At 38.2% G+C, this 16,534-nt stretch overlaps 1 protein-coding gene across 2 annotated transcripts; it reads left to right on the top strand.

The window, feature by feature from the left end:
- Positions 1-2,088: 2,088 nt before the first annotated feature.
- hepacamb (hepatic and glial cell adhesion molecule b) lies at positions 2,089-15,908 on the top strand. Of its 2 annotated transcripts, XM_082169712.1 has the most exons (8): positions 2,089-2,350; positions 6,636-6,977; positions 7,092-7,373; positions 7,510-7,603; positions 7,699-7,784; positions 8,163-8,261; positions 11,974-12,044; positions 12,386-15,908. In XM_082169712.1, the coding sequence occupies exons 1-8, from the start codon at positions 2,269-2,271 to the stop codon at positions 12,713-12,715; spliced, it is 1,386 nt and encodes a 461-aa protein (XP_082025838.1). In that variant the 5' UTR covers positions 2,089-2,268; the 3' UTR covers positions 12,716-15,908. The 2 variants fall into 2 exon arrangements, with proteins under 2 accessions (XP_082025838.1, XP_082025839.1); XM_082169713.1 differs by lacking the exon at positions 8,163-8,261 and having other exon boundaries at positions 2,090-2,350.
- The last annotated feature ends 626 nt before the right edge of the window (positions 15,909-16,534 follow it).

The following is a 16,534-nucleotide window of genomic DNA, read 5'->3' as shown; positions in this document are numbered from 1 at the left end:
ATCAATTTATCATTTCTAAATGAAGTATAGCATTATTTACAAACCAGTTACATTATTTACCATTATTTACAAACTAGGTGTTGTCATTAATTAATAAGATCACTTAGTTTAAGTAAATGTAGTAGATTCAGGTAGTTATAAAGCATTCAGTAGTGGTCAGTTAACTATTTTGTGAGCTCATCTAAAGTGAGGACTATTTATGCTTTGTAAGATTTAAGATTTAAAGGCTCACTGATCTTCTAAACAGAAAAAGGAAACAACACAACACAGTGATACAGAACATAAAAATATTGAACAGCCTTTAAATCTCCTTTGTAAATGCTTTACAAGGCAGAACTAGTCCTCACTTTAGATGAGCTCACAAAAATAGTTAACTGACCACTACTAAATGCTTTATAACTACCTGAATTAACCATGAATTACAGTAGAAATACATGTTAATAAAGCATTTATTAACACACTAAGTAACTATTACTATATGTCTGAATAATATTTTGTATTTAAACAGTTTATTCATCATTTACTTACACTTTCTAAGTCAGGGGTTTTCAAACTGGGGGCCGCGGCCCCCTGGGGGGCCGCCAGGGGGCGCCAGGGGGGCCGCAGCAAGTTGGAAAAAAAAGCGAAAAAAAAGTTAAAAAACGTCACACAAAAAAAAGTGTTAATATGAGTATTGTTATGAAATAACATTATAATAAATTTGTTGCATAGCCTATCTGAACATTATACTTTTAATGCTAATCTTTTAGAGATGAACTGATTGATCGGCTGGTGACCAGAATTGGCAGATTTTCGGGCGATTTTCAGTCTGACATATGCCGATTCAAATGCACTCGGGCGCCGCATGATTAACATTGCGTAACATCAGCATCACACGTGCACACAGAACGCACATGTAGGAAACCTTGTGAATTACGGCCGTTTCAGACCGCGAGCGGCGCAATTTTTTTTTCGCCGTGCATGTTCAGTGAGTGCATTCACACCGCGAGCAGGAGCAGCGCGTGAGCGTCAAGCAGGAGCGTCGCGTGCCGTGAGCAGTATGAAGCGGAGGGTTTCGGCGCTGTCTATTTTTGCTGCGCTGCTCACGCTCAATTAAAGCGAAAGCACACTTTTGATGGACAAAATAAATATGATTTCACACAAAAAGTACCAAAAATGCACATAATTTGCATGTAGGCTATAGTGTGTTTTAACAAGAACTGGAGTAGGCTATGTCAGAAAAGAAAATGAAGACTCAAAAATATTTATAGAAAATGTACCCATTTAAACTTGTTTTTATTAATCAGTTTGGGTAAAAGTGGTGTTTTATAAAAAAAATATATTTATAGAAAATAAATATTTGTGTGTGCTGTAAAGTGGTTAGAAAAAATGAAATCAGAATCGGCTAAAATCTGTATCGGCAGGTCAAACTCAATGAAAAATCGGAATCGGTCTTGAAAATTGTAATCGGTTCATCTCTATAATCTTTCTGATTGGCTGGTATCAAACACCATCACATAATCTGATGTTCACCTTGTTTTATTTATTTATTTCTACATTTGCCGCAGTATTGTCGATGGGTTCAATAACACATCCTGCAAAAGGGGGGCCTTGGCCAGAACCTAGTAGTATTTGGGGGGCCTTGTCATGGAAAAGTTTGGGAACCCCTGTTCTAAGTGATATTATGAACCACTGACAACTCCTAAATAACCGGTTTGTAAATAATGCAATACTGCATTAAAATTGATCATTAATAAAGTATGAAAATACAATTATTAAACACATTATACATATGCTTATAAATCAAGAACAAAGCATTTATCACTGTATTTATAAACTGCTTATTGATGTCTAATGCTTTATAAATGACGAATTAACTGTTTACTAATGCTTAACTAATGATTAATAGCGTGCAGTTATTATAAAGTGTTACCTATTATTTACTCAAGGAAAATGCATTAGTAAAATACAATAAACAGTCAGACCGTGAAGCAACAACAACCACCCCACACATATATTACCACCCCTTTCTCCCCCTTACACAAACAGACCCATTCAATGACTCACAAACATGCTATCATGTTGCACTGGTTGTGTGAAAGCATGTACACATGCACATGTGTGTGTGACTGCACGTCTGTGCGTGTTTTTGTTTTTGCGTGTGCGTTTGTCAGCTGCATGGCATAGCCCAGCCTCGAAAGGAATGGCAGGACTCTGAGTTGGGGGACAGGCTCAGAGTGAACAAATCATGCTAATTGTTTTGGGAAGACTGTGAAAGTTAGACCCAAGATGAAGGCAGAGAAGGAGTCTTTCTCTTGGGCATCAGCTGCTTTTGCAGCACCTCTCCTCTTCATCCTTCTGATTCACTCAGGTAAGAGGGATAAATGTACATTTATATTCAATGACAACGCTCCATTGTTGGCCTTGACCGAGAGCTTATGGCGTAGCGCTGGCTGCAGGTTAAAAAAAAGTTTTATATTGTCTATTTTGTATAAGATATTTCAAGGACTTCAATGTTATTGCATGTGCTGTAATGAGTAGAAACCAGAAAATAACCACCATATTATTGATTAGACCACAATATACAGAATTTGGACACTTCTGCCACACTTGTAGTGTATGAATTCCATAGCAGATAACAAAATATGAAATCAAGTGGCAAACAAATAATTCTAAAGCTTTCTATTTTTTTATTTTATTTTATTTTAACTAGTCAACTTTTTTAGTTTTGTATTTCGTAAACAATAACTGGTGTCATTGTGATAGACGGTTGGCTACCCAAATTGGTAACACTTTATTTCAATGATCTACTTTAGACATTCTATAACTATGTAACTCTGTAACTACATGTCAACTAACTCTCATTAGAGTATTAGTAGACTAGTAGAATGTTAGTAGACTGTTAGGTCTTAGGGTTCGGGTTAGTAGAATAAGTTGGCATGTTGTTGCAGAGTTACTTATTGTCAGTGAACTTATAACAGACTTATAGTCTGTTGGGGGACCATCAAAATAAAGTATTAGATATTAAGCAGACAGTACGAATACTCTAATGAGTGTTAGTTGACTTGTAGTTGCAAAGATACTTATAGTTAGTAAAATGTCTAAAGTGGACCGCCGACGTAAAGTGTTACCCCAAAATGTTATATATTGCTTTCTTTAATAAATGGTTTGAAATCTCGATGTATAATGCAATGACATTCATTAATTTTAAGTGTGACTTGATTTATTGAAAAATTCCTGGAATATTGCAACCACACCCAAATAAAATAAAAAAAAGAAATAAAATAAAAGATGCTGTAGGTTTCTGTGCTCTGTGAGTGTTTGCCTATCCGGATCTACTGTCAGAGCAGATAGCAGCATTGAGACAATTATTAACTAGAAGGACAAAGATGTATGGACTACTGTACTTCATATTCCTATTTACAACATCATGAAACCCCATTGCTATCCTCACATCATGACTACTTTAAAAGCTGTTTGTGTTGTACAATTGGCCAATGTTGTCATCAGCAAAGCCACAGGAGCCCCGTGTGTCACTTTTCATCTCATCACATGGATTGTTTGTCGCTCTGTGGGCCCTTTTCATTCCAGGAAATTGGGCCAAACAATTCAAGCTTTTGTGTTCTCATCGTTGGCAGACCTTTCATACTGTAAGCAGTTACCAGGGAGATGGGCTGTTTCCACACAGGCTTTATTATGCTGGTTATCAGAGAAAGAGGACACTTTACATTAAATGACTTAAGGCTTTAAAAAGTGATCCACTAAAAATATTTATTGTACAGAACAGAAGTAAAACAAAACTTTTTTTAATGAAGCATTGATATTTGAAATTTAATATTATCATGAATGGCATAAATGACAGGCTGATAAGGAAAATTGATGTGTGAACCTATATTTAAAGTCTGGGTTGTTTGCATGGCTCAAAATACAAAAGCTCCTTCAAAGAAATTAATGCTTGATTTTGCAAGAATGCCTTCAATTGGTAAAATGAGACAGTAAGATATATACTGTATAATATTGCAAAAGATTTTTATTTCAAATAAATGCTTTTTAAAACTTCTATTCATCAAATAATCCTGTAAAACAAAATCCACAAAAATGTTAAACAGCACAAATGTTTTTAACATTGCTAATAATTAAAAAATATATCTTGAGCAGCAAATCACCATTAGAATGATTTCTGAAGGATCATGTGATACTGAAGACTGAAGTAATGGCTTTTAGAATTATTATTATTTTTATTTTATTTATTTATTTTTGGTAATAATATTATTGTTACGTAACATGGTATATCGGAAACTCACACAACAAGGAATAATTCCAGTAAACAGACTTTAATCACAAACACTCAGGAACCAGGAGCAACGCAGGAGAAAACCACACAAACATTAATGAGAATGGACAGAGACTGGGAGAATTGAGGGTTTCAGTAAACAAAGAAAACAAAAGAACTTAATTAGTTAATTAACCTGTTAATGACATAACTAATTAAACAGACTGGGGAAAACTAGGTCACAGGACTTTGACACAACACATTGAAACATAGATGTGACCATACATGTAAATATTTCACAATATTTGTATTGTTTTTTTAATCAAATGAATGCTGCCTAGGTGAGCCTAGAAGACTTCTTTCAAAAGCATAAGGACATTTTACCAACCCCAAACCTTTAAGCAGTAGTGTATATTGCTACAATTACTAGTTAGTTGGATTTTGTTATTTGTTATCTGTCTGTGAGCCTATCAGAACAGACTTGTGATCCATTTTTGGCCTGCACCTGACCATTTGCTATTACATATGTGATTTGACTCATCAATATCTGAAAGAGTTGTAAAGGGTGTTTAAAGCTGTGCAAGTGTCCTGTATGAAGGTTATGGTGTTTTTCTGTCTGGCAAAGGGATCTGATGAGTATTATTATGGCTTCATTTGCACATGATTGCAGTGAAGTTAGACAGAAGGCAGGGAGAGGCCTTAACAAACTGACACATTAAGTGTATCTTCCCTGTATGTGTGGAAACAATAATAAGGGGAACGCTAAATCTACATGAACTAATGAACAATCATCAAAAGTGAACACATATGGAACTTAAAGTCTGAATAAAATGGAAATTCATAAATGCATGTTATTTATCTTATTATGAAGGTTTATTATTATTATTAAATAGCTTGTAATGTTTAATCAAAATGTCCTCAACTGAATCTTTCTGTGAAGTGACAGACTTCTCTCTGATGATGTATGTTGGACTTCTCCAATCATTTTGTCCAAAACTCTGCCCCTTTCTTGCAGTCGACCTCAAGCTTGCATTATATCTCCAACCAATCAACACTCAATGCATAGAACCAAGTCCCCGTCCTAATTTATTTTCAATAATCTGTTTCACTCAGATCAGAAGTCACTACAAAGATGTCGCTACTTCCTTTGCATAGCAACTTTAAAGACATTAAAGACTGAAATGCTGAATTTACTTTAAAATGTCATGATTTCTCTACTGTGTTAAATTGCATCAGTCATATATCAGACACTTTAATCCCTAGTGTCCTACAGTGCACTTACTACAGGTTCAGTCCTTCTGGAGGAGCCTGAGGTGAAGTGCTTTGCTCAAAAGCATAATGGCTCATGCATGGGTCACTCCTTGTGTGGATCAAACCATTAATCTTCTGATTACGAAACCTGAGCTTTACCCACCACACAACTTTTACACCACATGGCCATTAGTTGGATGCAAGAAAGTTTGTGGCATGTGATGCATGTTGGGGGAAACAAAAATGTTTCAATTAATTGAATAGAATACTTGTGGGTTCGTCTTTGTTTTGTTTTTAGTTAAAAAAGCACTATGCAAGTACAATACTATACTTTAAATTTAAGATTTTTGTATTTGAATTGCGCATGAAATTTCCATCCATTTGGGTTACACAGTTTTAACAACAAATGAATACACTTAATATGATGCATATTTGTCAGTCATAATTAAAACAGGTAAGATTTCTGTACAAAAAACAAAACATGGCATAGTTTATTGTTAACTATTTGCATCCATTTGATTTTAATTAAATAATCATATTTTTAAAATACATTTATTCAAATTGCCGTCAGCATAAATCTGTTCATTTGGGATACAATTACATTTATTCAGTTAAAAAGTATGAACATGGTTTAAAAATGCTAGCTGTAGAACAAGCAATATTCAATTAGTTGAATAAAAACAAATTAGATTTACTAATGATAAATATAAACATAGTTATTGTGTAGAAATTTTACCTGTTTCTTTCCTGTTCCATTTGTGTATGACTGACAACTATCACATTTTATTTGCAATTCAAACTCTTTTTGTTTTGTTTTACTGGTAACACTTTATTTTGCAGTGTCCTTGTTAAATATGTTACATGAACTTACTGTAGTAATAACAGTAAATTAAACATAATTGCATGCAACTAACCCTAAACCAAACCCAAATCTTAAAACTAACTCTAAAATGAAGTGTAACCACCTTAAATTTATGCATACATTTGTTTTGAGTGCAGTCAGCACAAGATCAGGTAATGACTGTTTATGAACTTGATAATGATGCCACAGCAGCTGACTTGATCTCGTCACATTTTGACAAACTAACATTAATCTCATAAATCAGATGTTTAATAGATGTTCATTTCACAGCATGTGTTCAGGGGGTGAACATTACCAGTTTTGAGACGCTGATCAGAGGGACAGTCGGTGGAGAAGCTCTGCTCTCTGTCCGATACTCAAGCAGAAGTCTGGATCCTCCTGTAATCAAATGGCAGCTGAAGAGGGACAAACCTGTTACAGTGGTCCAGTCCATTGGCACGGAGATCATTGGTAATCTGCGGCCGGAATACAGAGACCGTATCCTTGTGTTTGAGAATGGTACACTGCTGCTGCATAACCTCAGGCTGTCTGATGAGGGCACTTATGAAGTAGAGATCTCCATCACCGATGACACCTTCACTGGAGAGGGCAGCATCGACCTGACGGTAGATGGTAAGACTCTAGTTTATGAAACTTTTGGGGAAAAAATCGGACATTGTAGATATTTGGGAATCATTTTGATCTCATTAAATCATACCAATAACATCTTGGTTGATGTTTTACCAGAGCCAATCTCTAAGCCACACGTCCACATGGTCACTTCCACTGTTCTGGAACTGACAGAGAATTTCACGATAAATTGCACTCATGACACGGGCACAAAGACTACCTATAGCTGGGCAAAAGGTGGCCATCCATTATTAAATGAGACCCGTCTGGTGCTGTCAACGGACCAGAAGGTCGTGACCATCACACGCGTTCAGATGGTTGATGATGATGTCTACAGTTGTATGGTGGAGAACCCAATTAGTAGCATGAGAAGTCTGCCAGTGAAACTCACGGTTTACAGTAAGAATGGGAAAATGTTAACATAAGCAATCATTTTAAAATACATTGATACTGTATTATATACTTCATAGATATGTTTATGTAATATTTGCAGTTCTTTAAGAAACAAAATGGCTGAAAATGTTCTTGTTTCCAGAAAGGAGCTCCCTTTATATCATACTGTCTACAGTCGGCATCTTCGTCCTCGTCACCCTTGTAACTGTGTGTGCTTGCTGGAGGCCATCAAAAAAGTATAAACCTATTTTTCTTTTTTTTCACTCATCCATCATTAAGTTAACAATATTAGTGTAAATTCACATGTCACCATAAATCCTTTCATTGCCAGATCAAAAAAACAGAAGTCTAAAACTATTATACCAAGATCCATTCCTCAAAACCACCACATCAGGTATCATGACGTCAAGCCCGAGGGTATGTATTCAGTGTAATTATGTTGTTATTTAATATTGATTTGCTGTCCATATCAAATGTTCATCAGAGTAAATGCACCCTGGGCTAACAAGCTTATTTTACTGATTCGTCTTCTCTTTGCTCGTTTTCAGTTGACCCAGTTTTCCAATGTGTTTCTTTGATTCATCTCATTCACCTGGCCCTTGTTAATTAACTCATTAGTTCCCTCATTTAGTTCTAGTATAAATGCTCCCTGTTTTGTTCTGTTCATGGTCCTGTCTTGTCAGTGTTAGAATGTGCTATTCTGTTTCTTCAAGTGATCGCATGTGTGTTTCCTTGGTGGAATCAACAAGTAAAGACTATTTTGAGTATCTCCTTTGTCGTGCTCTTTGTTATCAGCCACATACGGTGACAGAAGACAGGACCAAAAGACAGTGAAATGGGCTGAGCTACAGAGTCTAGCTGAAGATCACCTTCTCTTCTCCCTCCAACAGAGCGGTAGGCCCCTGGAACAATATGTGGAGGAGTTTTTGCATTGTTACAATCTGGTGAGCTGGAGCACTCATATGCTCTAGGATTGTTTTCAGGAGGGACTGAATGATGAACTGTATCAGTTTCTTTTTCCTGGTAAAAGCAGCTCTTTTTTGGGTTGAATATAATATATTAATTATGTCCTCTGGTTGAATGGTTCTGATTTTGTTATTGAGGAAATGAATGAGGACATTCCCAGCTGTCATCCAGTCCCACCCCGAAAATGTTTGGGCACTCCAGCAAACCCCAAGCCTGCGCCCAAGCCCTCCACGGACCTTACCATCAGGACCTCCACTCCAGAGTCCACTCCCAAGTCTGTTCCTGAGACAGTGAGAGAAATCCCCTAGTCCATTCCTGTGAGTGAAATTTCCCCTGTCCATTCTAGTGAGTGAAATTCCAGAGCCAGCCCTTCCTGTCTGCCCTGGTGGAATTGAATAGGTAGTCCTTACCATTTACAGTATGTTGCTGTTATTATGTGTGTTTGGGCCACACACATATCCACTCCAGCCCCTGGCCAGAGTCCAGTGATGGCTCCAGCCCGCATGAGCCCGCTCCAGAATCCGCTCCGGTTCACAACCCCATAGCTCCTCCCAAGAAATTTTGTTTTGGGGGGCGGGGCTATATGTCCCTAACTATAGTGGCCGAGCCAAGCTCCCGTGGCAAGGCCACGGAGGCCGAGCCTTCCTGGCTCCCAGAATTACCTGTACCTCCTTGGCTACCTGAGCTACCGGCACCTCCCTGGTTCCCTGCACTGCCATTACCTCCCTGGCCCCCAGGACTACCTGCACCCTCCCTGACTCCATGAGCTACCAGCACCACCCTGGCTCACGGAATTGCCTGCACCCTCCCTGACTCCCTGAGCTACCAGCACCACCCTGGCTCACAGAATTGCCTGCACCCTCCCTGACTCCCTGAGCTACCAGCACCACCCTGGCTCACGGAATTGCCTGCACCCTCCCTGGCTCTCTGAGCTACCAGCACCGCCTTGGCTCACGGAATTGCCTGCACCTCCCTGGCTCCCAGGACTACCTGCACCCTCCCTGACTCCCTGAGCTACCGGCACCTCCCTGGCTCCCGGCACTACCTGCACCTCCCTGGCTCCATGAACTACCAGTACCTCCCTGGCTCCCTGCACTACTGATACCTCCCTGGCCCCCGGGACTGCCTGCACCTCCCTGGCTCCTTGAGCTACCTGCGCTACCCTGGTGTTTTCCTAAGCATCCAACTCCTCCTGGCGCCCCATGCTAATAGCGCCGCCCTGGAGGCTTCACATCCTGCCAGCGCCATCCTGGTCATTCCCTGCTACAGCCCTGCATCAGCCTCCAGGATGCTCACCCCCGCTGGACTCTTTTTCCCTCTTTGTTTTGATGCGAGGCCGCGCCTTCCGGGAAGGGGGAGTGCTGTCAGAGTCTGTTCTGTCTTTGTTTTCATTGTTCCCCTTCTGTTTGCTCGTTTTCAGTTGACCCAGTTTTCCCATGTGTTTCTTTGATTCATTTAATTCACCTGGCTCTTATTAATTAACTCATTAGTTCTCTTGTTTAGTTCTAGTATATGTACGTCCTGTTTTGTTCAGTTCATGTCCTGTCTTGTCAGTGTTAGAGTGTGCTATTGTTTATTCAAGTGATCTCCTGTGTGTTTCCTTGGTGGGACCAACAATTAAGGACTATTTTAACTTTATTAAGGACTATTTTTATTTTATCTCATACGTCGTGCTCTTTGTTATCAGCAAGATACCATGACAATATTATATTTATTATATTAGATTAGATTTATGCCATGTGTGATTGTCCATTTATATATTTAGATGATGATGTCATAGCAATAATGGCTGATAATGAGTACAGGACGCTGGGGCAATATATTATATTATATTATATTATATTATATTATATTATATTATATTATATTATCCATTAGGGGTGTAACGATACACCAATGCCACGGTTCGGTTCATATCACGGTTTTGGAGCCACGGTTCGGTTCGGTTCGGTTCTGTTTGCTGTGGGGGCAGGGTTCATGGCAGGGCACCAGCAATAATAACGCTAGATTAACTTTAACTTTATTAACTGAACTTTATACAGTGGCTTCAGCCTTTCTTTAGAGCACTTAGCACACCTGAGTTAACTAAAATGAAATAAATGCCTCCACTGACTAGTCAGAAATAAACTGCACACCTGAGTAGGGTTGCCAACTTCAGAAAAGTAAAATGCGGGACAATCGTGGTTCTTTATAGGAAAACAAGGGACACTCAAAATATTTGTACTGCATCGCACAATGTACATCATTTCATTGTCTGCAGACAGTTAAGTATATGTTTAAAAGGTTATCAGACAAACACATTTGTATTGCTTAACCTATTTATGTACAATTTAATTCTAAAAATTATTGTAAAGTCATACAAACAAAATGTCACATTACAAACAAACCACCATTCAAAATAACAGCATTTATCTGAAATAGAAAGCTTTTTTAACATTATACATAGGCCTACAGTTCAAAAGTTTGAGGTTTGTAAGATAATTTTTTTGGGGAAAGAAATTAAAGAAAGTAATTGCCTACTTTTATTCAGCAAGGATGCATTACGTTAATCAAAAGTGACAGTAGCCTACATTTATAGTGTTACACAAGCTTTCTATTTCAAATAAATATCTTATGATCTTTACATTCTTCATAGAATCCTGGGGGGGAAAAAACAAACCAGTCTTAAACATTAATAATAATCAGAAATGTTTTGTGAGCATATTATTCCCTCAGGTAGATTACATGTTTTCTTGCGTGGCTGGATGTTGGACTCATGAACAATAATCACGTTGTTTGCATTCGCTAAAATTGATTTGCCGAAATCAAAACGTGGACAGTGAAAAGGAATTACCGTTAGCGCGAGACGAGTCCGGCTTGAAGCGGAAGCGACCAGACGGCAGAGGATTATGTTCGCAAAACAAACAATGATTTGTCTCAAAACGATGATTAAAAAATGCTGTGATATGTCATCATATTGGATGATGACAGGTGTCGGTGATTCGTGATCAGCACTGCTGCTGTTGCTGCTGTATCAGTCAGTGGTTGTGACCGGAGGGTCTTCAATCTCAATATGAGTTGCCATCCTGAAGTGCGTATGTAAACTCTCGAGCGTGATCGATCACCCAAATCACGTGACATGCACTTTATTTAGTAAATAATATTATAATAATATTTAGTAAAACTACAGCTCTTATTAGTTGTTAAAAGTGTACTCATTAATAACTATTTAATCAAATGTCAAGGAAGAAAAAAATAGTTTTGTGACAAAGTGATGTGAGAGTTGGGCCGGGGCAGCAGGGGGCGGGGCGCGTTCGGTTCGACATGAGAGTATCGCGGTTCGAACCGTGGCTGTTGTATCGCGGTTTGTCGGTTCGGTTTGAATATCGTTACACCCCTATTATCCATTAATTCTCCAAATCGTTTGTTCTACGTAGGGTCGCACGGGTGATGGAGCATTAAAGGTATAGCGGAGGATCTTTCCAAATTTTAGATAAGACCCGCCCTCTCCACTTTTTGAAAAGTTTGATTGATTCACCAGAATGATTGACAATTAGGAGGACCAATAGTTTAGACTACCCACCAGGAAGTAAAACATCCTCCGCTATACCTTTAACTTTATATTATATGTCATGTAAAAAATTTGTATTTATATATCTAGATGATGTCATCCCAATAATGACTGATCATGAGCGGAGGAATCCTGTATCACTCTACATCTTAAAAGAGAAGGTATAATGACATCATTATTTAATTTCCCTCTCTCAGCACACCCACTTTATAGTTAAAAATAGTCTTTCAAGTGGATGAGTGGTCCATTATCTCAGCAGAACTGTCTGTGAGTCAGAGAGCAAAGGTTGAACCCGCAAACACCTGACTGCTTCAGAAACATTTCTTTGTATTACACATAAATATTCATGTTTTCACCACATATTCTAATATACAGTATAGGTTATGATGTTATCACACCTGTGTTGCAAGAATAGCCTAGACGTTTTGCGTGTCTTGATAATATGAAAGTGCAATGATGTAGGCGTGTGAAGACTGTAAATTCCTGTACTTGACATCCTCAGGATTCTCCTCCTGGTGAACCAGCGTCAACATGTGAAACATGCAGCTCCATTAGCGGCAGCCCTCCAAGCTACTGCAGCTCAATACCTCCTCCATCCGACTTGCTTGAGCCTCCAGCTCGCTCCACTCGCAGATACCCTCGCACCTCCACCAAATCCCCACCCCACCATCGCCGGAGGAAGGGACACAGTCAAAGCCCACCAGCCCCTTCCTCGCCGCATATCCGAGAGTCCAGTCGAGTCTCACAGCCCCCTGAGTCCTCGTCTCCAGCCAGGAGGCCTGAGGATATATCCACCTCTCCACAAGAACCCAGAGGCTCCCCAAAAATATAGATGTTGATGCACTGACCACGTCTGCCAAGCCCACATGCTGCAAAAAGTCAGATAATGACCTGCACAAATACTTTTGCATTAATGTATGTAAATATGTAAATACACATATGTGTCTATGCTCCAAAACTCTGCATTTCAAACTTGTTTAGTTTCATCATGTTAAGACACATTTTATTTGAAAGCATATTGTGAATGTTGAGTTGATCTAACACACTATGTATGGGCCAGATTTACTAACAGTAACTCTTTTAGCTTTTAAACTCTATTGTCAGGATTTAGTAAAGGCACGCAGTGAAAAATTTGTGCTAGAAAGGCGTGGACAGGGGTATTTTTGCGGCTGATCTAATTGCATATGCATTTGTTGGAGTTTCCCTTTCAGACGCAAAATTTATGGGAGTAGAGTAAATCAAGCAGTGTAATATACTAAGGTTTGCGCTAGTCAATTTACTGATATTTATGCCATTATTTAAAGGGATAGATCACCTGAAAAGGGAAATTCTTTCATTACTTGCCCTCAAGATCTTTCTGTACTCTCCATACACAACTACCCCTTTGACACTTCAAAAAGTTCATAAAGAGATCGTAAAACTAATCCAAATGAATTAAGTCAAAATTTTCTAAAGATACTCGATCACTTTATATGATAAACTGATTTAATTTAGGCTTTTATACACATTTAAACATTAATCAGTGAACATAAACATAAGCTCAACCAAACCTGCTTGACGCACGAGAACAAAACTAATTTGTTCTTGAAGAAGCTCAAACGTGCTGTGTAACACACGAGAATTAACCTCATCGGTTCTCGCACGTCAAGCGAACATGCTTGAGCTTCTGTTTACCATGTCAATAGAAGCCTAAATTCAATCTGTTCATCATATAAAGCGATCGTGTCTCTTCGGAAAATTTTGACTAAGCCCCTCAATTCATATGGATTTGTTTTACAATCTCTTTATGACCTTTTTGAAGCGTCAAAAATGTAGTTGCGTAGCTGTCAACGGAGGGACAGAAAGCTCAGATTTCATCAAAAATATTTTTATTTGTGTTCTGAAGATGAACAAAAGTCTTATGCATTTGAACTTTGCACTCCCATTGCATTTTTATTTTTATTTTATTTTGTATTACTCTTTCATGCTAATTTGTCCTGTTTAGTAAATCTGGCCCAAGGTCTCTTCACTCCGCCTTTCCACTGCGCACGACATTCGCATTCGATTGTCGCATTTCGCCCCCTGGTGTCACAGTCGCACGGAACTTTGAAATTGGTCGTGATGCAACCGTTACCCTCGGCTATTCACAATGGTAAAATTAATGATTTTAATGAATGTAATGCATGCATGAATATATCCACACAAAACAAATGACCCTCAATACATCTTATATATTAAAAACAGTCGATTTTATAGAGCTAATCAATATAAATATTGATTTAATATGATACAAATATTTTTTTCAGCCATAATTATTAATAACCGTCATTTTGCAGGAATAGCGTTTACATTAAAGTATTAAAATATTGGTAATTCTAGCTTCGCGCTCATAGTTTTGATTAGAATACATCACATCCGGTCGACCGGTCGCATGCGGTCTAGCCGCAGGAGTTCAGATATTTCAACGCATCCGAAGCTCAAATCGGATCCGAAATTTCCGCATACGCATATGATCGGAACTCCCCGCAGCTCCCGTACGTCTCTCCATAGGAAATGAATGACTTCCGGTCCGACGGCTGTCGTTTGTCGTTTGCAGTGGAAAGGCGGCTTGGGTACTGCAATGTGAAAGGGGGTGTGGGAAATATATGCGTTGAGGTCACTAGGGATGCAAAAAACCGACAACATAACTTGACGATACTTCGACATTTTGTTCTACAACGTAAATTACACACACCGAAAATGTGAATTTTGAAGCAGTTATGTTTATTTTTGAAAACGTATGTCTCTCATAAGTAACTAAATAAGACTAATTAAGTTTGGGGTGTGAGTGTGTGTACTTAACGTTGTAGAACAAGACCTCAAAATATCGTCAAGTTTTGGTTACCACAGGTTTTATTGTACTCACAAAATGAAAAAAACATTATAAAACCTCATTGGAAAATCTTGAAGGAACACCTGGTGAATTAGTCTTCCGGGTTCTGACGTCACCTGTAAAATCATCTGCTAAAGTCTTTACCTTAGGCTTAAGTCCCAGAATAAAATATGTAAAAATATATCTTATAATATATTTTAAAATATGTTTTGTTGCAGTGCACACCAGTATTTTTTTCTAAGGCACAATAATAAAAATTACTTTAAGTTTACCTTAGCACTCATAGCAACACTCTCGCAACCAACCAGAATTCACAAGCCATAGAACTATCTACATAGATGCCACATTGGTGGCCATCAGCCATATTGGAGCGGTCCGTGAGCATTCGAGAGCAAGTTGACTGACTGACTGACTGACTGTAAACGTAGTGAGACACATATATGAATACCTATATATGAAATCGACTTTGGCTGATGATTTTGCTAAACTAACACAAGACGAAGGCGTCAGCTAACACGTTAAAAAGTTACCATAGTAAAAGTAAAAACATGTAATATTGAGTTAATACATATAAAAACACAAACCAACACATTCTCACCTGAGAAAGTTTATCCCATTTCTTCAGGAATTTAAATCTCTGCGGTTTCAAAACCATAAGCTGCGCAATGTTGTGGCATCATTGATTCTCACTGTGAGTGACAACACGCTGACCGTTGCAAGATGGCGGGCTCGCTGACATGTCTCGCGGTCGAATGTGGATCCTACGTATAGCTACATATCTATGTCCCAAGCAATTAACTACAAACCACCCAGAACACCCTAGCAACCCCCTAGTAAGATCTGGATTCAAAGTACTTAATTTAATAAATTGTTTACAATTTTTGTAAACTCCAGGCTAGGCTTTGTCAAGCCAACAGTGAATGTTTTTCTTTCCTTTTTTCTTTCTTTTTCTTTTCTTTATTCACTTAAAGAACATGAACAGGCCTGTTTTTATTTTGGTGAATGTTAAATGACAAGTAGAGTTGATCTGTAAAGAAGATGTTAAATAAAATATTGAGAAAGATCTAAATGCAATCTTTCACATATTTGATGAGACTTTGCACAGTGTTTCACCCGCTAATAATCTGAGAATTATGTAATCGTGTCTCTCCCGTTGAAGTTCATTCTGTCCCTGAAAAGGCAGAGACAATGTGCATGCTGATTCACACAAAAGACACAGTAGGCTCCTTGTTATGCATGGGCACGGCCGTTGAGAACAGGCATTGTAAAGGGAGCAGGCTGATGTTGTGTTGATTCGTACCCATGCATAAATGTATAAATTGGAGACAGAAACCCAAATAAGCACAGAGAATGCAAATAGCTTACCCTGTGGGAAAACAATCACTCTAAAATAGTTTCAGGTATTTAAAAGTCAAGTCAATTCAATTCACTTTTATTTATATTGCGCTTTTTACATTACACATAGTTTCAAAGCAGCTTTACAGTGATAACAGGAAAATTATGCATTTCGGCTGTCAAGTCATTTCAGTGTTCATTCAGTTCATCTATAAAGAATTTCTGCAAAAAAAATAATAATAATGTAGCTAATCGTCAAGCTCAGTTCAGTTCTCCTACAACAGCATCAGGACAGTCAGATAGTCAGATTGAATATTAAAAGACTACCTCCTGGTTTCATGGTGTTTTTTTTTTTATTATACTTTTTTTTTTTTATGGCACTTTAATAAAAGCTACTTAAATGCTTAATCCTGACTTAATCTAAGCCTTGTCTGTGAAACAGGGCCTACAAGTTTTAAAAAGAAG

The sequence above is a fragment of the Leuciscus leuciscus genome (genome assembly GCF_965113295.1).
Source record: "Leuciscus leuciscus genome assembly, chromosome: 5".
NCBI lineage: Eukaryota > Metazoa > Chordata > Actinopteri > Cypriniformes > Leuciscidae > Leuciscus > Leuciscus leuciscus.
Note: the sequence above shows the minus strand (reverse complement) of the source record. Positions and strands in the feature narration are given on the sequence as shown.